The sequence below is a fragment of the Camelus dromedarius genome, chromosome 5, assembly GCF_036321535.1.
Source record: "Camelus dromedarius isolate mCamDro1 chromosome 5, mCamDro1.pat, whole genome shotgun sequence".
Lineage (NCBI taxonomy): Eukaryota > Metazoa > Chordata > Mammalia > Artiodactyla > Camelidae > Camelus > Camelus dromedarius.
In genome coordinates this window covers 86,740,548-86,768,042 of record NC_087440.1, presented here as the reverse complement: position 1 = coordinate 86,768,042, position 27,495 = coordinate 86,740,548, and the positions used below count along the sequence as shown (strand labels likewise).

At 38.8% G+C, this 27,495-nt stretch overlaps 1 protein-coding gene and 1 long non-coding RNA gene across 9 annotated transcripts in view; one reads left to right on the top strand and one right to left on the bottom strand.

Annotated features, from left to right (window-relative positions):
• Positions 1-16,642, bottom strand: part of PAPOLA (poly(A) polymerase alpha) — a 53,436-nt gene extending 36,794 nt beyond the window's left edge. For 2 of the 8 annotated variants that reach the window (XM_031454282.2, XM_064486231.1), the window contains exons 1-3: positions 16,416-16,641; positions 2,600-2,782; positions 2,122-2,188 (exon numbers count right to left, since the gene is read on the bottom strand). In XM_031454282.2, the coding sequence (XP_031310142.1) occupies positions 2,122-2,188; positions 2,600-2,782; positions 16,416-16,423 (258 nt within the window). In that variant the 5' untranslated portion in view covers positions 16,424-16,641. Of the gene's footprint in view, positions 1-2,121; positions 2,189-2,599; positions 2,783-5,932; positions 6,040-6,152; positions 9,043-16,415 lie in introns of those variants that run through there. The other 6 variants (XM_031454279.2, XM_031454281.2, XM_031454285.2 and 3 more) reach the window with 5 other exon arrangements.
• Positions 16,643-16,719: 77 nt separating this feature from the next.
• On the top strand, positions 16,720-20,106 carry LOC116153612 (uncharacterized). The gene is made up of 2 exons (XR_010381070.1): positions 16,720-17,597; positions 19,781-20,106. It is a non-coding gene; the product is annotated as an uncharacterized LOC116153612 (long non-coding RNA).
• The last annotated feature ends 7,389 nt before the right edge of the window (positions 20,107-27,495 follow it).

Genomic DNA, 27,495 nt, shown 5'->3' with positions numbered 1-27,495 from the left:
CACTGAAAAAAAAAAACTGTAAAAGTCTCAGGGATTCCCTTGTTGCACGTTAATCATCACTTATGGAAAACAGACAACCTATATGTGTAATACTACATTTTTAAAAAGTAGACAATACCATATCTTCCTATATTTAGGTATTTTAAAAACCCACTTATAAAGCTGGCCTGGTTATTAAAATTAGGCCAGCAAGATGTGCGCAGAAACACGCCTACAAAGGAAGTTAGAAAGAAGCTACCTGAGAACACTGCTCTCAGACATCTCTAGCAAAATATTCATCTTCTGGATGAGCAATCTCTGGTAGAACTGTCCAGCATAGTAGGTACTAGCTACATTTCACCATTTGGCACCTGAAATGTAGCTACAGTGGTTGAGGAACTGAATGTTTAAATTTTATTTAATTTAAGTTGAAACAGCCAAGTGTGGCTGGCTGGTAGCTATTACCGTATTAGACATTAGTATGTTTGTATCTATTAGAAATTGTAACCCAGAAATAAAGATTTCTTAATTCAGGTCACAGAAAAACATTTTCAATTGCAAATCTTTTTTTTTTTTTGAAGTCTCAGACTATTAGATGGCAAACAAATCACACAACTAAAATAAAATTCAAATTTTATATACTTTTCCCCCAAAATATTATAAACTAATTATAACTATGTATTAAATCAGTGGTTCTCAACTGATTTAACTGGAGACATTTTTGGTTGTCACAATTCGGAGAGACTGGGCAGAGGGATGCTTTACATCTTACGATGCACAGGATAGCCCCTAATAAAGAACTACGTGGTCCAAAACTATCAACAGTGCCAACATCAGGAAACCCTGTATCCAGGTCTTAAAACTAGCCAGCTAAGAAAGAAATGCCCCCTACAAAAACAGATACGTAAGATCAGACTTGTGAAGCCTAACCTCTAAAGTCCCATTGCCCAACCAACTTACTGTGGACAGAGTTAGGCTACAGAGAAACGGCCACAGACAAATTTGATTAGGAATAAGCATTCATTTCATTAACGCAAACAATTTTTAACCTCAGGAAAATCAGCAGAAAGAACTGTATCAAGAATTACCCCTTAAAAGAAACTAGACCATCGACGAGATAGTGCTCTTGTTTCACAATGAATAAATCTAAGTTCCGACTTTGTCTACAGTTTTCAACTTAAACATCTAAGAAAAAGCCTTTAAAACAAAGCTGTTTCCTACATAAGATTAAGGAAATTACTAAGTTCAATAAATGAGTAAAAATCCTTAAATTTGGACATCCTTTGCTCAGCTCAAAAGAAGTTCTTTTCAAAGTAATCATTTTTATCAGAAACTATCAATGACAAACACGTAGTACACACGGAGTTCCCAGTTTAGATAGAATACTCCAATTGCTGAAGTTTTAATCAACTGTTTGAAATACATATATACAGCTTTAAGAAAATAATATTACAAATTTGACTAAAATCAAGACTTTAACTTACTCTTCTTCTACCTTTATACCTTCTCTCAGGTTTGCTTCTACCCTTGGTTCCCTTTCCATCAATCTTTCAGCTGTATTGTGGACTAAATACACATTTTGTACTACCCTGGAAAAATGACCACTACTTATGGAATTTTTTTAATGGTTCAAATGAATTATACACAACTGTAAGAATACATTTCTTTTACCAGAAGCTCAGTCGTGGATTCAACAGTTGAATGAATTTTCATAATAAATAGGAACTCAAATAATGCTATTATAAAAAAAAATACTCAATTTGAGAGTCTAATATCTGAAAATCTAAAAAATGCTCATTGTTGCAGAATTCCTTAAAAGGTAATAAGATTCTCAAATACTTAATATACATGTTTAATACATTTTTAAAGCACCTTTTGGGGTAAACGTTACTTCCGTGAAGTTTGTAAGTAATTACTGAGTTTCAGCTTTAAAGTGTTGCAACCAAAAGTATTTATAAAATCACTAAATTCAGTTTTTCCTACTGACAAAATATCTAGAAACCAAATATAAATTCTGTTGTCAATAGTCTATAACAGATTCCACGTTAAAGACTCTAAATCCACTCAGATAAGAACAAGTTATATAAGACAACTGTTGTATTCAGTTGGCAAGTTACTTTATACACAAACAAGTCCCCTTACCTTGCTTTCACTGATTTCTCGTATCCACTCTTTCACCAGGTTATTTAACTTTCCCAAAATTAAAATCCTGTTGACAGAACAAATATCAATCAAGTATCAAGTTGCTTGTTATCCTAGATCATCACTAATAAAAATGAAGAAGTTTTCAGTAAGTGGCTTCCTAAATTTTAACCAGTTTTTATTAGTTAAAAAGAAAGTACATAATAGTGAGCAATCTCTAGGTACTGCTACACTGGGTAAGGCATTCCCCTTTCTCCTGACAATTTTGTAGTACCGTACTAACCAAAAATACCACAAATCAAAATTAAGGGATGAGAATTCTATATAGACAAAAAGATTTTTCTATGCATCACTCTTGTCTGAAACAGATGTTTTGAGGAGAATAATTCTGACTTTCTGAGTACAGAATTCTTCAAAATCAGTTTATTAATAAAAAAATTATAACCAAAAAAAAAATTATAAACATACACACACTGACCTGCGCTGCAGCTCCTCTTCCTCTTCAAAAACCCCAAAGGGCTTCAGAGTCTCAATTAATTTCTGTGTAAGCAGGCAGTCAGTCTCCTTGGGAGCTGCTAAGCTGATGGGAGAGGTAATGCCATAGTGCTTCTGTGGCAGCTGTGTTTGTGATCCCTGCGTTGTAACTGGACTGCAAACAGAACTGGATAAAATTACTGCCAAAAAATTTCTACAATTTGAAACATGACTAGAAAAACTGCTTTACTAAAATGTATTTCTAAACATAGTTGGTTCTCTGCCATAGCCCAAAAAACTTTCCTTTTAAGGCATTATTTGTTTTAAACAAAGAGTAACACAAAAATCAAGTGACCCCCCCCCTAAAAAAAACCCCACAAAAACATTAGTTCTTCTCCCACTCCAAGGATATTAACTCTGTCACCATCTAAACTATAAGTAAGAATCCAGATCAAATATATTGCTAGAAAAAATGCAATCTAGGACATAAAGTGGACTTCTGAGAAATTTTACTTCTTGAAAAGGAGCTAAAATCTGTTATACTGTTATTTCTAAAGAGATGAGCTACATACAAAAATGCTATTTTACCAATACAAAAGACTCCCCAAATGGATCTTAACATCTGACTTACAAAAAACGAAACTCATATACCATAAGGCAAATAACATAAACATAACTTGGAGGGGGAGAACTAGATTCACACTAAGCTTGCTACAAATTTTGGTAAGAGATTTACACTTCAGAATGATGCTAGTCAAACGCTTTTTCCTTTTAAGAGAAATTCCAGATTTTTTACAACCAGTAGGGTTTTAATACAACCGGTGTAAAGGTCTGGCATGCTCTAAATGCTTCAGAAAACTAATTGGACTCAATTACTATTTTATTTTTTATGGGGGGAGGGTGAGGTGATTAGGTTTATTTATTTTTTTATTTTTTTAGAGGAGGTACTAGGGATTGAACCCAGGACCTCATGCATGCTAAGCATGCACTCTACCACTTGAGCTATACCCTTCCCCTTGACTCAATAATTTTTTGGTCAAACCAATTCTTGTTTTTTATTCTCCCTGTTGAAATAATTAACTTTATCAGTCAACGGACAGGGGCTCTAAAGATAAGTAGCACAATTTATTACTTAAAAACTACCTAGTCGAATAACATACAAAACCAGGTAAGGGCTTAAGGAAGAAGCTAACATCTGAACCAGTTATTTGCCCCAAATTCTGTTCCTTAAGAAATAAAGTGTTTATTTTCTATACACACATCTCTACTTTTTTTCCAAGTCTAAATATATATATATATATTTTTTTTTTAATTAAAGTGCAGTAATTTACTAAAGCAATAAGGTACCAAGAATCCTATGCAGGTTAAGTCCCACTATGTATTTACTATCTATACCTGGGTTCTGGTTAATATTGCGACTGCAGGACTGACTACGTTTTGTATTTTGTCTTCTGATAGCAACACAAACCTAAGAATGCCAGGAAGCCCAGTGTTTGTTACTAGTCACTGGGCCATATATCATGCAGTCATTGTTTCCTGAACTAGCTATGCATTGTCTCAATTTTAACTCAACTTTTACAGTAACATTTACTGAATAAATATGAATCAGATTTATTATCTCTTGCAGCAATTAATTTCTGCCAGATCACTTCCTCCTACTGCTTTAATCTAAATCACACAGCTATACAAGGCTATGTTAATTCAGAGCTGGGGATCCACATGAGCGCCAAGCACTGTCAGAAGACTAAGAATCTTAACATTAATGTTCTATTTTTCACATTTATGTAGCATCTCCTATGATTAAAGTATACAAATTAACATAAGCATAAATGCATTCATAGTATCTTGGTTAATATATATTTTAATATTTCAATCAACAAATAGTTATCATTGGGTTCCATAAAACTGGTATCAAAAAGGTGGCCCTCATAACACAGCAAACTATGTTCAGTATCCTGTAATAACATAATGGAAAAGGACCTGAAAAAGAATAATTTATATTTATGTATACCGAATCACTTTGCTGTACATCTGAACCTAATACAATACTGTAAATCAGCTATACTTCGATAAAAAGGGTAGCCCTCAAAACTACCTAACCATTCAGAAATCTTCCTTTGCACCATACTTTAATAGATTTCAGATAAACTATGTATTAAGTATAAAAAAATACACTTAGCACGTATCTTAGGGTAATTATATTCTCTTGCATTGTTCACTGCTTCATACGAGTTTCTCCAAGTAAACTATAGCCCTTTATGACCTAGGGTTATACTTTTTTTTGTTTTTTCTGTTTTTTTACGTATTTTTAAAAGTAATTTCAACATAAGTAGAGCCAGAAATGAAATCATTCTAGCTAGACTTGGTTCAAGTAAGAAAGCTTCAAGTAAAGTGTAAACTGAATTCATTTCTTCCTAACTTAAAACAATAAACCTCTACTGAATTGTTCTGTTTTGGTTTTTGTTTGGTTTTGAGCAAGTAATAGTTCTTCTGCATTCTTTCCCTTTCTGAGGGTGCTAAATACATCACCAGTTGATTCTGGATCATCAACAAAATATGAACACCCACTCTCTGTGAGGTTAAGCTTTCGTGCTTATCTTTCCAATTTTGTCTTTCTCAAATATTCAGGTTTAGAACTGTCACACAAAAAAACAATGCTTGGAAAGCCTTCTGTCTACTTCAACTATATTATCAGAATACTGGATACAGACTCAGATTCCTAAATTCACACCAAGTGTATCCACCCTAATTTGAAAAAAATGTTGATGTTTACATTAGTTTCCACATAACATTTTGATAGAACAAATCATACACAAGTTGCAAACTTTTATTTATTCAAAATGTAGTCACATCATCTAAGATAAAACCACATTTCCTTGTCCTATCTAATTCAAGAAAGAGTTTGTAGCACTTATATCTATATGTATACATGTAGAACACATGTCTAATACAAGTGTACATACAGAACATATACTAATTCAAGAACACATATAAAAGAAATAAAAATAAATCACAACCAAATAAAAGGAAAGAAACATACATACTCTGAAAGGTACAAGATAAACTGTGCCTCCAATATAAATGGCTTAATCTTAGCCTAAGTGGTTGGACTAGGAATTCTAGGCTGTCAAATGCTCCGAATGTCCAAAATGCCCCAAGTAGAAATGCTGGCTATGATTGAACTTTGAGTGGAAGAAGCAACTTTTTCCATTTAATTTAAATATCAGAAATTAAGTAGAGCGATAAAACAATTTTAGGATCTTTTTGTTGCTGTTCTATTTCTAATGAAACAAATACACACACTCCAATATTGGGTAATTTGAAGGATTCTACTTACAGGTTTTTCTCCTGGAACCATACACCAGACAGCTATCAATTCCAAGAATGCAAAGCTCTTCCTCCCATTCTTGAACACATCAGACACCTGCCCATGTCCATCACTTTCTAGAGACATTTTTACCAGTACTTAGTTTATTTTAGACATTATTCTATTTTAAAAATAACTTCTACAATTGTGTAAAACAATGACAAAATAAGTAGGTACTAAGCCACCATACTTGTGATCCATTAAAATGTCTCTCCGGTTTTCAATTCAAGTATCAGGAACACTTGTGCTTCTTCTGAGCAACTGGCTCATTTTCAACTCATGAACATATTTGTATTTACCTTTAGGATACTGCCTGAAATCTTAAGAGCAAAACCAGTGGCCTTCAAGCAGGTTCTTTATTCTACAAAAATTCAAAGAAATCACTATACTTCTGTAAAAACTATTTTATTACCCTAATTTCTTGCTGTTTCATATCTCTATCCTTATTCTTCCTTTTCATCCATCTTTAATGCAAACATCTTGCTAGTTTTTAACATGTGATTAAATCATTCTTAAAAGTCTTAATCCTTTCTGGACCGAAGCAAGATACAAATACCTACACATACAGTACATATACGAATTTTGGGGCCCCTCAAAATTACAAATGACAAACACTCCTTTCCTCACTGCACTTTTCTGGGGGTCAAGGAGGAAGAGGGCACAGTACTAAATACTTTCAGAATTCTTCTCTCTCTTAGAACATAGGGTGTTTATTAATACTTAAAATTTTCATCAAGGGAAAGCTTACACAGAATACATGCCCACCTTTCCTTCATTATTATTTTTAATTTCAGCAATATTCTGTGTAACAGTTCCATTCCAACTGCACTTGTTCTGACTCTCGGCATCTTGGTTCTACTTTCTACTCCCTTGCTATGCCAGTCCACCATCCATATTGCTACCAAGTGTATCTTTCTAAACCACAGCTTCCTTGACCTTCCTTGACCTCTGGTAATGGCGTTCAAAACTCTCCACAAAATCTGCTCTCAACTCAAAAGCAATCTGATGAAGTAAAAAAAGAGGAAGCAGGTCTGATTCTACTACTAAATATATCACTCTGGTTTCACTTCTGTCAGTAGTCATATTATTCCTTGCAAGTTGTACCTCTATGGATTTTTCTTAAAATTTATTGTATCTCTTCTCTGCTTTGGATGGCAAACTAGGAATTTAAAAACTGTTAACATGTTTCTGACACCAAAGACCAGTTTCCAAACATAGAAAGTTTTTAAACAAATACTCAAAAGGTCTCCCCTTTCCCCAAGCTAGGCTGCCTAAGACCCACCTCTAATTAGGATAAATATTTAGGTACTTAGAAACAGCAACATTCTTGTGAAACTGGCATGTGACTGTAGCCTACTTATTTCAGCTAAATACTTGTTTCAAAAGTTTAGGCATCCAGTTTAACCAACGTGTAGGTTCTGAAATATCAAGAACCACTCTGGTAAAATAATTACAAACAGTGCAAATTCCTATGATTTGCTAACTGTAATTTAATAGCCATATATTCAAAACAGTCAAAGTATAACCAATCTTTGGAGATATTTTTATTGACAACCATTTCAAGTCAGTAAGGAAAGCATCAAATACTCAAATGAAAGACCTACATTAGTACTTGTTTTTGCTAGCTAAATGAAACCCAAAGAGGATTTTCACTTTTATGGAAACCAGGCAAAATGCAGAAACAGCGTTCAGCATTTGTTTTGCAGCCAGCCATTTCAGAGGCATCATGCACCCTGAGCAGTTAAGAGTGGCACCACCAAGCTCCTTCCCCAGGAAACACGTATACTCAACATCAAACCACCACAGCTTTGTTGTGTCTGTGAGCAGCTATGCTTTACCTCAGTTTCTTCTGTGCATCTGTTAGAAAGATGTGTCCTAAGGTAATTACTTCTTCACTTTATTCCAAAGTTCAGCTTACAAAAGGTCTCATAGGACCACTCTACTTTTGGACAACGAGGGAAACCTGTATTCTTAATACATTCTTAGATCAACTTTTTAAAAGTTTCACTGCAAAGCAAGTAAGTAAATTAAGACAATCATTTTTTCTGCCAGACTGGAGAAAAACAAAGCTGATGTACATCTGGTAAAAATAAAAGACTTATTATAAACCTCCAATGTTGGTGCTGGTATAAGAAAATGAGCACTCTTATCTATCACAAAGGAAGTGAACTTGGTACATCATTTTAAAAAGCAATTTGGCAATATTCAATAAATTTTTTTAAAGCTTATGCCTAGCAACTTCACCTCTAGCAATCTATCTTACAGAAAAATACTAGGATACAGGACTCAAATTGAAGACTCTGAAGTTGGAATATATCCTCTTTAATTTACAACACATTTTTAATATATGAAAGATTACATCAAAGTACAAATTTCCAGCCACTCCTGGTGTAGAAATATAATGGATTAGAAGATAGGCCAAACATGGGCCTAAAATCCTGTAGAGCAACAATAAACTTGAAATGAGCAGTGTCTACCCCAGTGTTATCCCTTAGAGAGGGGGTATGCTTGGTATTTGTAAATAAATACCTTTCTTGATCCCACAGATTCTGGAATTTGACCCTTCTCATAGGAATAGCACAAGAAGATATCCAAGGTCATTCTCTGGAGCACTATATACAGAGCACTAACAAAATGGAAATTACCTAAATATCTATTAACATAATACAGGACTGCCTAATTCTTACAAGTTATACTATGCCATATAAAAAGAATGAGGTAGTTATCACATGTAGTAGCATGGAAAGATGCCCACAATATGACAGGTGGAAAAAGCTGTAAAACATAATTATGATAATAGCTAGTATTTATTGAAACCACAACATTATTTCAGGCGGTGTGTCAAGCACCTTACATTATTTCCAATTGTTCCAACGACTCTATTAATTGTCTCCATTTTACAGATGAAGAAACTGAAGAGAGAAAAGGCTTACCTAAATTCACTAGGCCAGGGTATGATCTCAGGCACCTGACTATAATCATAGCCTCTATGGTGAAGTGCCTCTCTATATCTTTGACAATAGTCTTGTATTTTTAAAAATTACTTGTGTATTATGTCTATACATGTATAGAAATAAACCAAGCTGAACTGATATGGGAGAATTTCATTTTAAAAGATTTTGTTTCAATTTGTTAAATTGCTTTTAAATATAAATATTAATGAAGTCATACAAAAGTTGAAAATCACCTAATTATACTGTCACCATTAAGCTTGTGATAGTAGAGGCAAAAATCACTCCCTAAAATCATTTCTTGACACCAAAAAAAAACCAATATAAAACAATAATTAGCTTTTTAGTTTATGCTAATCAAAACATGTTTTTTAAAGAAATGAATACAATAAAAACTTTAAAGTAGATTTTTCAGTGTAATACTTCATGATTAGAAAAATACAAAGCAAATCATGCTTTACAGATGGCTCCAGAAAACTGCTAAAGTATCCAAGGTTATCAAACTTCATCAATCCAATTTTCCTAAAAGAACCTTTTCCTCATTTAACTTATTTTTGTCAGAAAGCATACTATTTATTAGGCTGAAATTTACTGAACTAGGATTCTAAATATGTATGAAAGACAATGCTAAAATCAGGAATACAAAGATAATCTCTGTTCTCAGTGACCATCTAAATTTGGTCTGGGATTCAGATCCTTGAACAACAGATGAATGCAAAGTAAAAGCTTAAAATAAATATTACAGAAACAAAGAATCAAGGCTATGCCGAAGCAAAAGGTTAAGGAGGTGTGCACTCTAAATGACTGGGAGAAGGGGCAAAGGGCAGTCTAGGCAGATGACTAACACACAAAGGAAAGGACGACAAATCACCAATGGTGTTTTCCAAAACAGTTAAGGTTTAACGACTTTGCATCCCAATTTAAACAAAGCTACTGATGAATCCCTGCCCCCTCGTATGCGGCATTTGGAATTGGGTGGCCCATGATACTAACAGTGTCAACGGCCTCAAAACGTGTAGCTCATAGCCAAAAGAAAACACTATCATTTCTTCCTAGCTTTAGTCAGTGAAGTTAAAACTGAAAGCTTAATTTACTTGATATCCTTCGTTGGAAGCAATCAGATAAATCACAATAACATCTAATGTAATCACAGTATAATCTGCTGTTTAAAGGCCTTAACATCAAATATAATGTGCCCATTCGAATTAAACAGGGAAAAAGGACACTGAACAGAATAGGAATATGGGATCTCTCTAAAGTATCTGAATGTGCATTAAATATTAATGCTTAGCAGAAATAATACAATCTCCTCTTTCATAAGAGGTTTAATATGTATTTTAATTTTACTGGTAGCTTAAGAGTCAAGCATATAATCAAGACAATGTATTTGCTCACTAAGAAATTATTCTGAGGATGGCTAATTCACCTGCCATCCTGTGTAAGTGGTACTAAACATATTTAGAACCTAACTCTAGTCTTAAAATATGTATTCCAGGTGGATCATCCAGCTGGTATTTAGCAAGCAGCAGCAGAGACTCAAACACAGATGAAGGAATAGTTTATGCCCAAGGGGAATAAATTATGGTGAATCCCAAAGCCAAACTGGAAATACACGGTTGATTATGCAGAGAAAAAGTACTTGTTATTCAGTCATAACAATGCCAGGTTATTTTTCCTTTCCTCCTAAGGGCACTTGCAACTGTCCCCTTGCCCTCTCTCCAAGAGGGGCTAGAAGTAAAAAAAAACAGCCAAATCACAGCACTCCTGCATCAATATTTGTCAAGCACAACTTGAAAATGAAGGAAATGTAACTACAGAATCCGGAAAAGCATAAAAGTGTATCAGAAAAGAAGAGTCAAAATATATTAAATCATAGTATTATACACATTAACACCAGGAAATGCAATTTTGATGTTTCTGATAACCAAAATGACAAGAACATTATTCTTAAATAATAACTTAAAAACTAAAAAAAAAAAAAAAAAAGAAAACTACTGTGGAATACAAGCTGGTTTCTGAACCATATAGACGAGAAAACAAATTTGAAAGACAATTCTGTGACAGAAGTGGAATAAACATATCTAATTTAAACTCGTACATTTTTTTCTTCCCCAAGTTCTTACATTTTCACAAAGGAGAACACTGTAAAATTCTGCAAACTTACAATCCAAAGACTGTACAACAATCTTCCACAGAACTTGATTTTGAAAATTAACTCTACTTAAGACATGTAAACAGACTCCAATCGAGCTAAGGAAACACAGTTTCCAACAAGGTACACAACAGGAAAGGTATAGTACTAGAGTGAGAATGGAACATGGAACCTAGAGTTCAATTAAGCTCCTATCTACAACGGAGCACCCTTAAGACCTCAGATAAGTGATGACTCTGAGCCTCAATTTAACCAACTTTGAGAATCACTATCACCTGCAATGGTGTCATTTGTGAATTATAAACTGACACTGTACAATTATTTAAAACCTGCTAAACAATCAGAACATTGAACATACAAAATAAAAGACAAGCTTCTCCAACCCAACCAAAAATGAGAAATAGCTGGGACTCCAATTGGCCTCATTTTGCCTAAAAGTAACTTTCATAAACCTGCCTAGATTTAACTGAAGGTGAAATTTAACTGTAATGCTAACTTAAAGTTGCTGAGTTACCAAGGAATGGAATATTCTGACAAATCAAAACATTTTAAAAGTTGTATGTTTTCAGGTCAGAAGGCTTGGAGCAGAGGTGGGGGTACGTGGGGGATAGGTGTCAGGGAACAGGAACTGAATAGGCTTATAAATTTACTCAAATCCAAAACCTTCCTTCTGAACTTCTCCATCAAAAAAACATGAACTGAAAATGCTGAAGCTAAAATATCACATTTCAAAACCACAGCCAACATTTATTAAGCAGTAAGCAATTCATTACAAAATCTAAATCTTAAAATCTGAGAAACAAAAATCTCTTTCCTAAAGGTTATCTAAGACATTGTTGTTTTTCATTGACAACAAAAAATGTCTTTCAATCATGTGTGTGTCCATTCCTCCAAACTGTGTTCAAAAACCACCAGAGATGCTATACTAACCACCACTGGTAACAGCAGCTTTGGAGAGCTGTCAGCTACTACCCTACAGCAGCAGGTCTCAAACTTTTTGGGTCTTAGGACCCTACAACTCTTAAAACTTACTGAGGACTCCAAAGAGCTTTTGTTTATATGGATTATGTCTGCCAATATTTACTGCATTGGAAATTATAACTGGGAAATTTTTTTAAATGTCTATTTATTTTAGTAACAAGAAATCTATTACATGTTAACATAAGTAACTTTTAAAAAAAACAACTTTTCCAAAACAAAAATACTCAGTGAAAACAGCACTGTTTTACATTTTTGCAAATCTGTTTAATTCTGACTTAGTCAAGGGCTGCTGCTTCTGCATTCAATACTTTTCGATAAGTTGTTTCCGTAACTGCACATCAAGAAAACCTGGCATTATATCATTATAACTGGAAAGGAATATTTCAGGAAGACTTTTCAAATAGTGGATATTCTTCTTTAATATTACACCAAAATGCCACAAGTGGTTAATTTCTTAAAGATTACAGTATGAAAGCAGAAATCACATCAATAAACCCTTCGTACTCTTGCAATAAAATCCATTGGTCCACCCTGCACTTTAAATGTACCTTTTTACCCATGTATGATTTTATCACATTATGATTGGTGGTTTGGAAATGTGGGTTCACTGAAGATATGCATATCTTCCAAATGGTAACATATTATCATACAGTATCAAAAAATGCTCATCAAGGGAGGATATAGCTCAGTGGTAGAGTACATGCTTATCACTATCATGCACAAGGTCCTAGGTTCAATCCCCAGTACCTCCATGAAAAGTAAATAAACCTAACCTTCCCCCCACCAAAAAAACTGATAATGCTTGCTTAAAGGGAAAAAAAAAAAAGAGTTCATTAATAATCACCATCAATCTAATCACAAACTCTTTTACTTATTGGGAGGCTGTCAAGCTCACAAGGACAGAAAAAAGCATTTCAAAATTCTAATTTTTGCTTGAAAGCTCAAATTGTATCATTGGCCACAAATACTCAGTTGTTTTCTTTAAAGAGACAGGGTCAATTCATTTTTCAAGTAAATGCTAAGTAGTCAAATATGAATATCCATAGTTCGTAACTTGTTCTTTCAGGTAAAAACAGAGCTCCATGAGAAAAGCACTAGCTTAGCTCACAAATCACTCATGTGCTCTTTGCAAAACAACCATCCTCCTTTTTCGCATACAACTTTGTGTAATTCCCATTTTATCACAACTTATTTAAAAGACAAACTCAAGGGTCAAGACTTAATAAAATCAGTATTTTTTTACTGCTTCACAGAGGCCTGTTTTTCCAAACTCTGTGTGTGTATATTGTAGTAATACAAAGACAACTAGTAGAATACGGTGCCCTGCCTCCATTCTTCCTAAAGCAGGAGCAGCATTACCCACCACTGCTTTTGCACAATTGGTTCAAACATCAACAGAGTAAAAAAGACGTACCATGTCAATATTACTGTGAAAACAGTTTGGATTTTATATACTCCCCAAAAGGATCTCAAGGACCCCCAATGCCCAGGCTTCTACAAATCACACTGAGAACCACTGCTACAGTGTTACTAGCCACCAAAAGGTCCCAGTTCTGCCTGTTATGAAACTACTCAAATTCCCTCTTCTTTGTGACAGCCCCACAAATACTTGGAAAAAAAGCTACTGTCTCCCCCAGGTCTTGCTAAATACCTCTTCCAATAACGTCAACAACATTCTACAAAAGTGGCATGAATGCTAAGTCACTGATTGCCTACTCTCCTTAAACTCTTTTTATCACCAGTGTGATAGCCAGAACTGAGTTAATAGAAAATAATGATCTGACCAGCACGGAGCAGGGCAGAAATCAGAATACAGTTTCCATAATAAGGGTATTACTCTAAAGTAAAGCAGTGATTCTCAACAAAGAGGTTTTGGCCCCCAGGTATATCTGGCAGTATCTGGACATGTTTGGTTGTCATTACTGAGGAGATGGGTGGGACTCCTGAAATCTAGTAGAGGTCAGGGATGCTGTTAACACACTAATATACAGAGGCTTGCCCCCTGCAAGGAATTATCAGCCTAAAACATCAGTAGTATCAACATGAGAAACCCTGTATTAATGGATCCTGAGACTATCAAAACTTTCAGAAGCTTCATCATGATGGGTCTTAACCATACCAGTCTTTCAAAATTATGTATTTAATTATGTATTTAATATGGAGGCTTGTTCACAATGTTTTGTAATGACCTGTACTTCAATAATCTGTTTTGATTTCATCCATTCTGACAACTCATCTATGATCTACACTTTAACCCCACCCACTCACCCAAAGTAACAGAACAGGCATACCAAAAATGAAAGTGGAAGTCAAACACAAGATAGCCTGGGAATCACAATTCAGAACATCAAAGAAACAAAATTAATGACACCAGAACATGAAAAACAAAGAAAGCAAATTAATGATGGGGAAAAAAAGCCTATTTAACTAAGTAGTCTTTGGTCTTTTTGTTGTATATTTTGAAAGTAAAACACTTCGGGTTAAAAATAAGAGGGACAGCTAATGAAAAACTGGTCATACTATTCACATTTCAAGAAACACACGAGAAAGGCAATGTCCATGTGTGAATCTACTGTCTTCACTTTGTCTTCTATTTCAAACATTTGAACTAACTTCCAAAGAATATGAAGCACTTATATCTTTAAAGGAAATGTACACCTCCCTTCCTAAAAGAATGTTGGGGAAAAGTAGGTATAAAAGTACTTTTACTTTCTAAAGAGAAAGACAGATTAAATTATTTCTTCACTAAAGCGTTGTAAGAAATACATTTCCTAGTACTGATCAATTTTTAATACTGACATGATTATTAGAAAGAGAAGTCCCTTTTCAAAAATAGCAATAAAATGTGAGCTAACACAAAGAAGTCACATGGCACTGCTGCAACATTTAGGTTTATTTTAACTGCTGCTGAATTTTTTTTTATGTCACAAAAATCTTGCTTAGACTCAGTTCTCATAGTAACTCTTATCATTCCACACAAGGATGAGTCAGTTAACAGAGATCTTGCAGACTACAAGATTTTTAGGTCTGTATAACCAGTTAAAACAAATATTCTCATTACAGAAATATGTGGATAGGCTTCTTAACAAAATGACAGGAATGGGTGAGAAGGAGCACGAAATTCCTTTTTAAAATATCCTGTAAAATGGGACAGATGTCTTTAAAGCCTGTGTCAAAGTTAAAGCCTCACCTGTAAAGAGAGACACACATGTAAATAAAACTGTAAAACTATAATCAGCGCTATCTGCAAAAAAGCTTTTTTCCACGTAAAAAATAATACAATAAACATCAGGTGTTACATCAGGTGTCTAGAAACCCTAAAACCTTCACGCTGCATTTGAGTAAAACTGCAAGTGTCAATTACATGCTTCGCTTTGAAGCTACAAAGAAAATTCGGTCCCTCGTCTCTTACACTTAAATCTTCAAAAATGGGAGAAATGCAGTCTCACTATTTAGGCCTCTACAGTGCTGTATGTACGCAGGAAAAAAAAAAAAAAGGCTGTAATCTTTCGATCCCAACAATGAGTTCTCAAATTACATTCCATTCTTTGAAAGAGAAAGAAAGAAAACGAAAACTTTTTAAAAACCCTATAAGGAAAAGAAAGTATAAGACGTAGGCCCAGTGAGATGAGAAAGCACAGATAGACCAGCTTTAAGTCTACAACCAGAAGAACAAAAAGTATCACTGGAGATGCAGAGAGAAGGAAGCAGGATGAAATCTGGCTAACCTATCAAAACAAAACAGGGAGGGCAATACACAACACAGGGCTTTTCGAAGGGGGCACCCTGGAAAGTGCCCTTTTCCTAGCGATTGAAAGCCCGGGGAGCAGTTCTAAAAGAGGGGCTCGGCGCTCAAAACTGGGTGCTCATGCAAGCTCAGACGTGGAAGTGGGTTAACACTGGCCACGATTTGGGCATTTCGGAAACGGCAAGGAGAGGGAGGCCGGGAACAGAAGCAGCGAAATGAGCCGAAGAGGCGCCGGGGGGCGAGCCCCAACCCCGTAAGCAGACCCCGCGAGGAGCAGGGCCTTCCTCCCCAGCCGCTGGGCACTGTTTTTTTTTCCCCTCATTTCTCTAATAGGACGAGGCGGAGAAGCAAGAATAGTAGGGTTAGAGGTTCCTCTGAATCTTCCGGAAGGGGAAGGCCCCCGGCCCCACGGCCGCTGAAGCCAGGAAGGGGTGGGGGGAAGCGGGAACGAGCACAAGGGGAAGTGCGGCGACGAGTGGGAGAGGAAACAGGAAGAAGCCCCAGTCCCGCCTGCCTCCCCCCCGGGGCGAGGGCCCGGCTCGCGCGCCCCCCCGCCCCCCTCCCTTGACGCCCCCAAAGCCCCGCCGGCGTGCGAGAGAAAAGAGAATACAAATCACTTACAACGGCATCGTCTCCTGCGCCGGCACCGCCCAGTCACTTCCCCCCCGCAACCGCCGCCACTGCCGCCCTGGGCATGATCCACTGAGGCGGGAGGGAGGGGGGAGCCTACCTCAGCCCTGGGTCCAACCCCACTCCCGCACCCGCTCCCGCCGCTTTAAGCGCTTCTCCTCCTTCCCCTTCGTCCTAACATGGCGCCCGAGCGCTACCACAGCAACGTTCTAGAACCGCTGACGCCGCCACGCACGCCGTGCGTGCGCCTGCGCAGCAGCCGCCCGGCGCCGCAAAGCCTCACGGGAACGGCAGTTCGTGCTCCGGCTGGCAGTAGGGCGATTTCCGCCCCAATCCGGTCTGGCTTCTGCGGCGGGTATCCGGGGACGCGTGGGAGCGGCGCGGGAGGCTACGGGCGACGGGTCAGCTCTGGCGCCGACAGCGCGAGGAAGGGCCCGGAGACGCGCCGCTTCCGGCGCATTGTGAGGTCCCGCGGTTCTTGCCGCCCGAGGTCGCGGCGGCCGCGCTTCTCCTCCGACCGCGTCCGTGGAGGCGTTTGGAGGGGACCGAGGCACCCACGCGTGCCCCTGGTGTCAGCCGAGCGCGGGCCTCCGGACGGGGCCACGTGGCTCATAACAAGTTACTCGACCTGTTCTTAGTCTTCTGCGAAGTGAGAATAATGCCTGCTTCCTAGGGTAGTGGCGCCTGTTTAATGTGCTTATGCAAGAGGGGTGCTGGGCACAGCCGGGGACAGAGGGCGCAGGTGTTACCAGGACTCCCTCCTTCCCCACTAGACTCGCCTCCCTAGTGCGGAGCTTTGGAGCTGTTCTGTCCACCAATATGTATGCAGGCGCTCAAGAAATATTTGTTGAAGGAATAAATTTGCAGGCTAGGACTGTGATGGCAGCGGATTCGGGAATACGAGCTAATTTTACATCAGTATGCGCTGAAACTCATTGATAAAGCTGTTCAATGAAAACATTGGCGGCAGTAACTGGGGATATTAGCAAAGACCATAGATTACCTGAGGCTGTGTTTCGCAGCCCGTTTTATTCCTAAGGTGGGATCTGGACGTTACCTCCTCTGCCCCCCCCCCCCAGCAAAAGTTTGATAAATGGTGCCTGAGACAGACTTGACTCGGATATTCCTTCGCTCTTCGAATTTAGAACTCGCTCCAAAGTGTTAACACAGAAGGTTAGTGAAGGGGAGGGGAGGAATCAAATACGGGAAAGTTAAAGTTCTAAATTCTTTATGTGTATTAATATGCGCTTGTAAATTCTTAGAAAGTTTGACAAAGGATTTCCCTTTTTGCATGAACGGCTAGTGGGACTAACGTTCTAGAACTAATGGTCCAGTGGGAAAAGCACAGGATCTGAATCTGCATTGTCCAGTACAGTAGCCGTTTGTAACGTGTGGCTTTTGAGAACTTGAAATGAGTTGCTCCACATCATTTTTGTTTCTGCCTTCCATAGACTGGAGCAGCAAGGTAACACAACTAAGGACTATTTATTTAGTACCTGGAATTGAGACAGAATGGAAGGGAGCAGGGCACAGCCATTCAAGGAATGACAACAATTAACACCAAAATGGTGGAAGATTCAACTCCTAGTTGGCCTTGAGGATTAAGATAGTGGAAGGTTTGACTTCTAGTAGACCTTGAGCTTCATTATATGCTCATTGTAACATATTAATGTGATAAATAACATGCCTGCAGTCACCATGACAGTCCCAAGGCTAACCATAAAAGGCCAAAGAGTGGGCGGTGGCCCAATTCCTAGGAATCCCAGCCCCTCCCCTAGGGTAGTAGGAATGATCCCACCTGTAGGCATGTGAAGCTACTGAGCCCATAAAAACTGGCACCACCACACCTGGCCGCCCTTTTTCACTCCTCCTCTTCGGAGATGGCCTGCATTCTGTCTATGGAGTGTGCGCCTATTTTTAACTTAACCTGAGCACCTAACTCCCACACCTCTTTCCTTGCCTTTCTCTTGTCTTTTGAAATAGCCTACCCTCTGTGCCCTATGTCTCTCTCTAAATCTACCTTTACTCAACTGTGTCTTGCTCTTGAATTGTTTCCTGCGCGAAGCCAAGGACCCACACCCGGTGGGGCACGTCCCAAGGACTCACCAAGACCTGGAACACGGCCCTCCTCATGCCCCACACCCATTTTTCCTGCATCAGAATGTGCTAGGTACCATGTTACTTGCTGAAGACTTAAAAGGAACTATATTTTCAGATGAGTCAAGGTAGACTTCACGTAGGAGGTGACTTCAGAAGTCTTGATAGGAAAGCTGGGATTCAGTAAGTAGACAAGAGAAGAGCATGCCAGGTAGAGGGAACAATTCAGAAAGAGGAAGGAAGAAAGGAAGAAAAGAAAAGTGCAAATAATTTGAAGTTTACTTGGAGAAAGGGAGACTTTTGAAGTAACTAGATCACAAATTATGTCGTGGGGAGTGAAGGGAATGAAGCTGGAAAGCGAAGTGAGGGGCAATCATTCAACACATTATTACTGCGGGCCTGTCATGTACCATCATGATGCTAAGCGGGGATTACTTTCCACTATGAAAAACACTATCTAGATCACTGTCCCGCGTAGACCTCACATTCTAGGCGGTGGGAGCAGATAAACACATGAACAGGTAAGGGGATTATAAATTGTAAGAAGAACCATGAATTAAATAAATCAGGTGATAGAATTACACAGCAGTTCAACTTTACATAGGGTGGTGAGATTAGGCCTCTCAGGGGAGCTGACCTTTGAGCTAAGACCTGAAGCCTTTCTGAGAGATTTGGATTTTATCTTTTTGTGAGTGGGGAAGCCACCAAAAGTTTTAAAAACAGGAATGAGATTCCACTGATGTTTTGGGAAGGATCAGTCAAAGGATAGGGAATCAATTTGAACTGGGAGAGGTTTTGAAGTTGGAGAACAGGTGAGGTGGCCCTTGCCATGATCAGGTAAGAGATGATGACACTTGAAATGAAAAAATAAAAGGACTAAATAAATAAATGGACCAATTGGAGAGAGATTTAAGCAATGGTGTCAATCCTGGTTGTGAGAGGTGAGGAAGAGAAAGAAGACAAAGATGGTTACAAAGCTTCTGGGGAGGGAGACCGAATGAACCAAGCAGCTACCAGGGAATGAAACAGGAAACAAGAGGATAACCGGGCCATGGTGAAGGAAACTTAAGAAAATGGCCACATTTAGGCTAACAGATTGCTTTCTCTTATGCTTGCTCTTAGTACCGTCAACTGACCTGACTGGTTGCTACTCACAGCTCCAGGCCTGTTGTTAAAATAAAGCTATTAACTTTACTGTTTCTGCTTTATTCCAGTAATCGAAAGTAACAGTCATACTTGGTTTCTGAGTTGTTCTCCAGGGAGAAGGTCACAGAACTTTATGAAATAGTCTAAATGCCAAGAAGACCGCACCTTGGGCTCTTACAAGATAAAGAGATGGAAAAAGTGACAGCGGCGGCGAGCCTCTATAGAATTGGTCACCTGGAGGCATCATGACGCCACTCTGAGTCTTAAGACGAGAAAATGATTCTGTTGCTTGCTATCGATGCTTTATTGTTTGAGCTGTGGCCATATAATCACCCCGCCCATCCCCAAGGTGGGCTCAACAGTTTTGAAGGCACCAACCTGCTGTGAGTCCCCTTTGCCCGGCAAAGTAATAAAGCTGTGTCTTTCTTCTAAGCTCCAAGACCCTGTCTCTGAGTTTCAATTTGGCTCATCAGGGACTGGGGCCGATCTTTCAGCAACGAGGGGATGAGACTGTGAAAAGAGTTTGATGTGGGTTGATATTAAAGTGACCATGGGACCTTCAGAAATGTCAATCAGGCTATTGAAAACATACTTCAGAGCTGAAGAGAGAAGTCAGGGCTGAAGACGGAGATTATCAACCCTGAAAGCAACAATCCTGTCTTGGAATCCTGTTTCTTCCTTACACCCAGCCACTGCAGTCTAATCCAGTTTATATTTCATAAGTAAGTTGCAATCGAAGTGGTCACAAATCCCCAGTGTTTAGGACCCAATTAAGGCTATAATTTGAGCCAAGGAAAGTGGAAAGTGAGATAAAGCCAATTAGCAGTATGTTGATTAAGACAATATCCGTAGTGTGTTAGCTTTGCCTGGCTTGTGCCGGGAGCCCCGGCCCACTGCCTCCAGCAATGCTGACGCGGCCATATCAGCCATATCGCTGCAACCCTTGCCCCTCCCCAGGCCTGCTTTCTAGCAGCTGCTAAGGAAGGGGCAAGATGTTTTCTACTGGCATCTTAAGTATCATTCAGTTTGCACTTTCCACACAAGACTGTCATAAAGAGTGAGAGATTCCTAAACTGGTTCTTTTATTTAGGTCCACGGGGCAGGCAAATCAAAAAAACAACACACACACACATACACACAAAGAAAAAAGATATATATGGGGGTGGGGGCAAGGAATAACGACTTTATTCAGAAAACCAGCAGACTGAGAAGGTGGGAGACTGACTTCCTAGAGAACCATCTTCAGAAAATATTTTTGAACCTCTTCATGTTGCCGAAAGATCGGCGCCTCCCCCCCCCAAAAGATCGTCCCTGATAAGCCAAATTGCAACTCAGAGAAACAGGGTCTTGGAGCTTAGAAGAAACACAGCTTTACTACTTTGCCGGGCCAAGGGGATTCACAGCAGGCTGGTGCCTTCAAAACTGTGAGCCCACCTTGGGGATGGGCAGGGTGATTCTATGGCCACAGCTCAAACAATAAAGCATTGATAGCTGTCAACAGAATCATTTTCTCATTAGACTGAGTGGCGTCATGATGCCTCCAGGTGACCAATTCAATAGAGGCTCACGGTTGTCACTTTTTCCATCTCTTTATCTCATTAGCACCCAAGGCATGGTCTTCTTGGTATTTAACCTATTTTGTAAGGTTACAGTTCTGTGACCTTCTCCCTGGAGAACAACTCAGAAACCAAGTATGACTGTTACTTTCGATTACTGGAATAAAGCAGAAACAGTAAACCTAATAGCTTTATTTTAACAACAGGCCTGGAGCTGTGAGTAGCAACCGGTCAGTCAGGTCAGCTGACTGCTTTAAGGGCAAGCAAAGAAGAAGCAATCTGTTAGCCTAAGTGCTGCCATTTTATTAATCTTCCTTCATTCACATATTGGGAAATATCTGGATTGTGTTTCAGTGTCATTGATAATTGAAGATCCTGTATGATACAGAGATTTTTATCCCAATAATAAATTACAATGACTCATTTGGCTACTAATGGTGCATACCTTTAAATACTTCAAAAACCAGGTTTATGAGTCACTAAAGTCAAAATAATTACTTCTAATAGTACTGTACTTTTGAGCTGTCTTTTTGGTAACATCTCATTCCCCTTTTAGATGTTTATGTTTTGAAGGACGTGTCTTCTATCATTTGCATGAAAGAAAGAACCATAATCTCATGTTGGTTAGAACTGGCCCCAGACCTGTGCCTCCTCTAGTCTCTGCCTCTCAGTCATGCCCCAGGCTAAAGCCAGCACATGTTGGTATCTTTGATTCGTTCCTTTCTCTCACTACCCATATCCAGTCCATCATCAGATCCTACTGATTCCCCCTCCAAAATCCATCTGAAACCCATCCCCTTCTCCTCTGCCACCACCCTAACCTTAGCCACTGTCTGCTTGAGCTTGGACCGCTGCAGTAGCCTCAGTACTCTTCTCCTGCTTCCACTCCTGCTTTTCTCCCACCAAGTTTCCATAGACAGCAGCTGGACTTGCAACATTCTCTAGATCTTATCACTCCCTTATGTTGCAACTGAGTTTAATGATTCCCTATTGCTCTTAGCATAAAATCAAACTTGGCAATGGTTTACAAGGTCCTGCATGACGTGGCTCTTGATTTTCTCTCCAAATGCATCTCGGACTCTTCCCCTTTCCTGGCTATGCTTCAATTCTACTGTCCTCACTTCTTTTCCTTAAACATGCTGAGGTCCTCTCCACGTCAGAGCCCCCATGCTGTTGTCCCCTTTTGCAGAGCTGTCTAGATCTTCTGATGCCTGGGTGCTCAGTTTGTCAAAGCTCAAATGCCACTGCCTCAGGGATGCCTTCCCAGACCACCTTATCAAAATTGTGTTTATTTTCACTATAGTCCTTATCACATAACCAGAACTTCCTTGTCAATTCTCTTTTATTATTTATTCTGTGATCCCCACTAAAATCTAAGCTCCATGAAGGTTAGGGACACTGTTTAAACTAAGTCCAGAGAATAAAACAGTGCTTGGCACATACTGGCACTTAAAGAATTAAGTTGTTTCTGATTCCTTCAGGACATTGTAGATTAGCTCCATATTCCTGTTCAAGTATTTATAATTCTGCAATTATTCTGGCTAAAAAAAAACAAAAACAAAAAAACACAGTTGGTAATTACCTTAGGATGAACTGCCCTATCAAAATACCACAGAATGGGTGGCTTAAATAACAGAAATGTACTCCTCACAGCTCTGGAGGCTGGCAAGTCCAAGATCAAGGTGTCAGCTGAACTAGTTTCTGGTGAGAACCCTCTTCCTGGCTTGTAGATGGCAGCCTTCTCACTGTCCTAGCATGGCAGAGAGGGAGAGTAAGAGAGAGAGAGAGAGAGAGAGAGAGCGCGCGTGTTCTCTGGTGTCTCTTCCTATAAGGGTACTAACCCAACTGGATCAGGGCCTCATCCTTACCCTTATGACCTCATTTAACCTTAATTCCTTAGAGGTCCCATTTCCAAATATAGTCAATTAGGGCTTCAACATATGAATTGTGGGGCATACAAACATTCAGTCCATAATAGTGATCATCTCAGATTGTTAACTCCTGGAAGGTAAGGATGCCTGTTCAATCATATTAACTAACATCTTTTAATATCAGGGAGGCCAAGTATAGCTCAGTGGTAGGGTGCATGCCTAGCCCCCATGAGGTCCTAGCTTCCATCCCCAGTACCACCATTAAGACAACAAAAAAAAATTTTTTTTAATATCACAATAACTAGTTATCTCTGTGATAACAATTTGCCACAAAATTTAAGCTACTTAGAATAACACACACTTATTATCAAATAGTTTCTGCAGGTCAGGCATTTGGACCTGGCTCAGCCAGGTCCTCTGCTTCAGGGTCTGTCAACGAGGCTACGTTCACGGTGTCAGATGGTCTCATCTCAAGGCTCAGCTGGGAAGGATCCACTTCCACACTCAGTTTGGTTGGCAGGACTCAGTTCTTCGAAGCTGTTGGATTGAAGGCATCAGTGTCTTGCTGGCCGTGTGTGGAGGCCCCTCCCAATTTCTGGCCATGTGGGCCTCTCCAACAGAGCGGCTTGCGTAGTTAAAGCACATAAGGCCGGAGGCAGTAGAGGTGGCTAGCGTGATCTCACTCATAGTCCTCTGTAAGCTAAGCTTTGCTGCACTCCATTGGGTAGAAGCAAACCACATTCAAAGGGGAGGGGTTGCACAAAGTCATGGACACCAGCGGGCAGAGAGCACTGGGGGTGTCTTAGAGTCTGCCGGCCACATCAGCTAAACTGACTGGGCCACACCCAGATACATTCTGAATAAAGGATCTGAATCATATTCTGATTAACTTCAATTCTTTTTAAATATAAAGGACTCCAAAATTTTTTTATGGGAATTCAAATGGTTTTTTTCGTGGATCTAAGGAATTCTATGGGTATGAACAGTCCACATTTTAAGAAGTGCCTGGTTTTTATCTGTTTGTTTTCAAAATAAACAACTTTTTATTGAAGCATTGTTGATTTACAGCATTGTCTTAGTTTCAGGTGTATGGCAAAATGATTCAGTTATGCGTATACATGTATCTATTCTGAAATTTTTCAGACTCTTTTCCATTATAGGTCATTACAAGAGAGTGAATATATAGTTCCTGTGTCAGGTTGTTGTGTTTTTTTTTAACTTTAAGGACACATGGTATACTTCACTATTTTTTAAGATAGAGTACCAACTCCTTTCTAAATGATTATTAAAGTACAACTTACACAGTGAAGTGTGCAAATATTAAGGCCTTTGTGCTTGTCCCCATCTCTGTAGCCCTCCTAACTGAGCCAAATGAATTTTTACCTATGTACACACCCATGTAGTTATCACTTAAATCAGGAGGTAGCAGCAGATACTAACTAATATACATAAAATAGATAAACAGGTTCATACTGTATAGCACAGGGAACTATATTCAATATTGTGTAGTAACTTATGGTGAAAAAAGAATATGAAAATGAATATATGTATGTTCAGTTATGACAGAAGTATTATGCTGTACAGCAGAAATTGACAAAACGTTGTAAACTGACTACACTTCAATAAATAAATAAAAAAAAAATATATATATATATACATATATATATGATAGCAAATGTCCAGTCCCCCAGCAGGCTTCCTGCCAGTGAATAGCCTTCCATCCCTACTACCTCCACCACCACCAAGTAACCACTATTCTGATCTCTATCCCTGTGGCTTAGTTGTACCGTTTTTTCAACTTTATATGTGGTATTTACACTTGTATCTAACTTCCTTCACTCGGTATTTCACCTGTAAGATTCTTCACGTCGTTGGAGGTAACAGTTCACTCTGGTTCGCTGCTGTGTGGTACTGGCTACTACTACAGTGCATCTTCCTCCTATTGTAGATATCACCATGTATCTTTCTCCAGTTCATGGACATTTAGATTGTTTCTAGTTTGAGGCATTTGTGAGTAATGTTGCTCTGAACATTCTTGTACAGGTGATTTTTAGACAAAACCACTATTCCTCTTGGGTATATACCTAGGAATGGAATTGCTGAATCATGTGTAGATCTATATTTGGCTTCAGTAAATACGCCTAAATGATTTTTAAAGGGAGAGTACCAATCCATGCTCCACTGTGTATGTGAGTTCCAGCTGCTCCACACCCTCGTCAACACTTGGTATTATCAGTGCATTTAATTTTGACCGAAGTGTCGTAATGGGATCTTTTCATTTGCATTTCTCTGATGATTAAAGACTTTCAGCCCTTTTCAGTTACGCTGGCTGGTCATTTGAGTATCTTCTTTTATGAAGCAGTTACTCAAATTTTCTATCTTTAAATTGAGTTGTCAGGTTCTTGTTGACTTGTAGGAATTGTTAACATATTCTGAGTTCAGGCACTCTGTCACAAGTATGTACTACAAATATCTTCCCCATTCTAAGGCTTGTCTTTTTATGCTTTTAATGTTGTCTTGAGAAATCTTTGCCCACTCCAGGGTTATGAAGAATTCCTCTTATGTTTTATTCTTTTCTAAAAGTTTTATTATTTTGACTTTCATATTTAGGTCTGTGATCTATCTCAAAGTAATTTTGCCTATAGTGTGAGGTAGAGGTCAAGGTTTTTTGGGGGGTGGGTTGTTTGCTTTTAATATATAGCTCTCCAATTGGCCTGCATCATTTATTGAAAAGTCCACCCTTACCCTCATTGAATTGTAATAATGCCTTTGTTGTAAATCAAGTGATTATGAATATGTGAATCTGTTTCTGGACTCCTTATTCTGTTCCATTGATCTATGGGCCTGTCTAATTACAGTAACTTTATAGTAAATCTTAATGTCTGAACAGTGAAGTCTTCAAAGTTTGTTGTTCTTCAAAACTGTCTGGACTATTCTAGGTCCTTTGCATTACCATATACATTTCAGAATCAGATGATCAATGTCCACCAGAGAGACAGATTGAGAGAGAGAAGGAAAGAGGGAGGAAGGAAGGAAGGAAAGAAACACAGAGATTTTGATTGGGACTCCTTTGACTCTACAGATCATTTGGGGGGAACAATTGATGTATTAACAATATTGAACTTTACAAGCCATTAACATCTTATATCCCTCCCTTTATTTCACTTCTAATTACTATCGGCAGTGTTTTTGTTTTTTTGGTTTTTTTTTTTCATTTTCAGTATAGAGTTCTTATACATCTTTTGCTAGGAAGCAAGCTGCTGGAAAACAAGCCGCTAGAAAACAAGCAACTAGAAAACAATCCGCACCTAAATTTCAATGAGCTTAAAATACTATATTCACACTTACTTGCTTAAAATGCACGTGCTTGCTTTGTTTTAATGTTTTACGCAGGATATGACCTATAGCACGTATATATGCTAAAGAAAATTTGTAAGGAGAAATCCTGAGATTGACGTAAGGGAACGAAGAAGGGCAGATATTTCCTTAGGGTAAAACTATGGACCGTCCTGGAAAGCCAGATCATCCACTAACAGAACTTTGTTCTGGCATGAAAGCATGCTGTTTAACCCGAGGGAAGTATTTGCTATCTCAAGATGTCCCGGAGGCAATAATAGGATAGCCTTAGAAAATCTGCATACCCCAAGGAGGGTGATTGTTCCCGGAAGGGAGAGGCCTGACGTTAATCAGTTAACCAGCAAGCAGAACTTAGTGCTTAGGGCATGGAATATCTAAAGCCCCACCTCTTTGATCGCATTTTTTTCCTGAGCTGTATACTCCTAATAAATATGATGTCTACTAGGCTTTCGATGCTCTAGATCCACGAGATCTTGAGTCCCCTGGTCCCATCTTTGCTCTTTACTTTGTCTCTTTGTTTCTTAAGTCTTGCTTCGCCCGTCTCCAGACACAGTCCCGAGCTGCACTGGGCGCAGCAATCTTTCTTAGATTGTCCCTAGGTATTTTATCGTAAATGACACCAGCTCTTTTTAAGTCATAGAAAGATGTCTATCCAAAATGTAAGCATATATAACAATGTGTCTGTCAAACTCACAGGTATAGAGAAAGAATGCTTAGCACTGACAGGCTAGCCTATTCAGATCTGGAGGGGAAGATTGCCTTCAAAGAGCCTAATTATAAAATGACAATGGATCAAACCAGAAATATGGAAAGTCACCTTAAAGACAGTAAATGCTTCCTAATCTACAAAGACCTGAAGAGAGAACATGCCAAGGAGAGTCACAAAGGTAAAACTCGTCACTGCCCATCCAGAGGATGTCTGGGAAAGTGCGTCTTGTCAGAAGGACCAGAGCACCTGGCAGGCACGGCAGGGATGGAGCTATCAAGCCAGCCAGCGCCAACACCTTGTCCTGGTTTTGCATTCACCAAGCACTCCTGATCTTT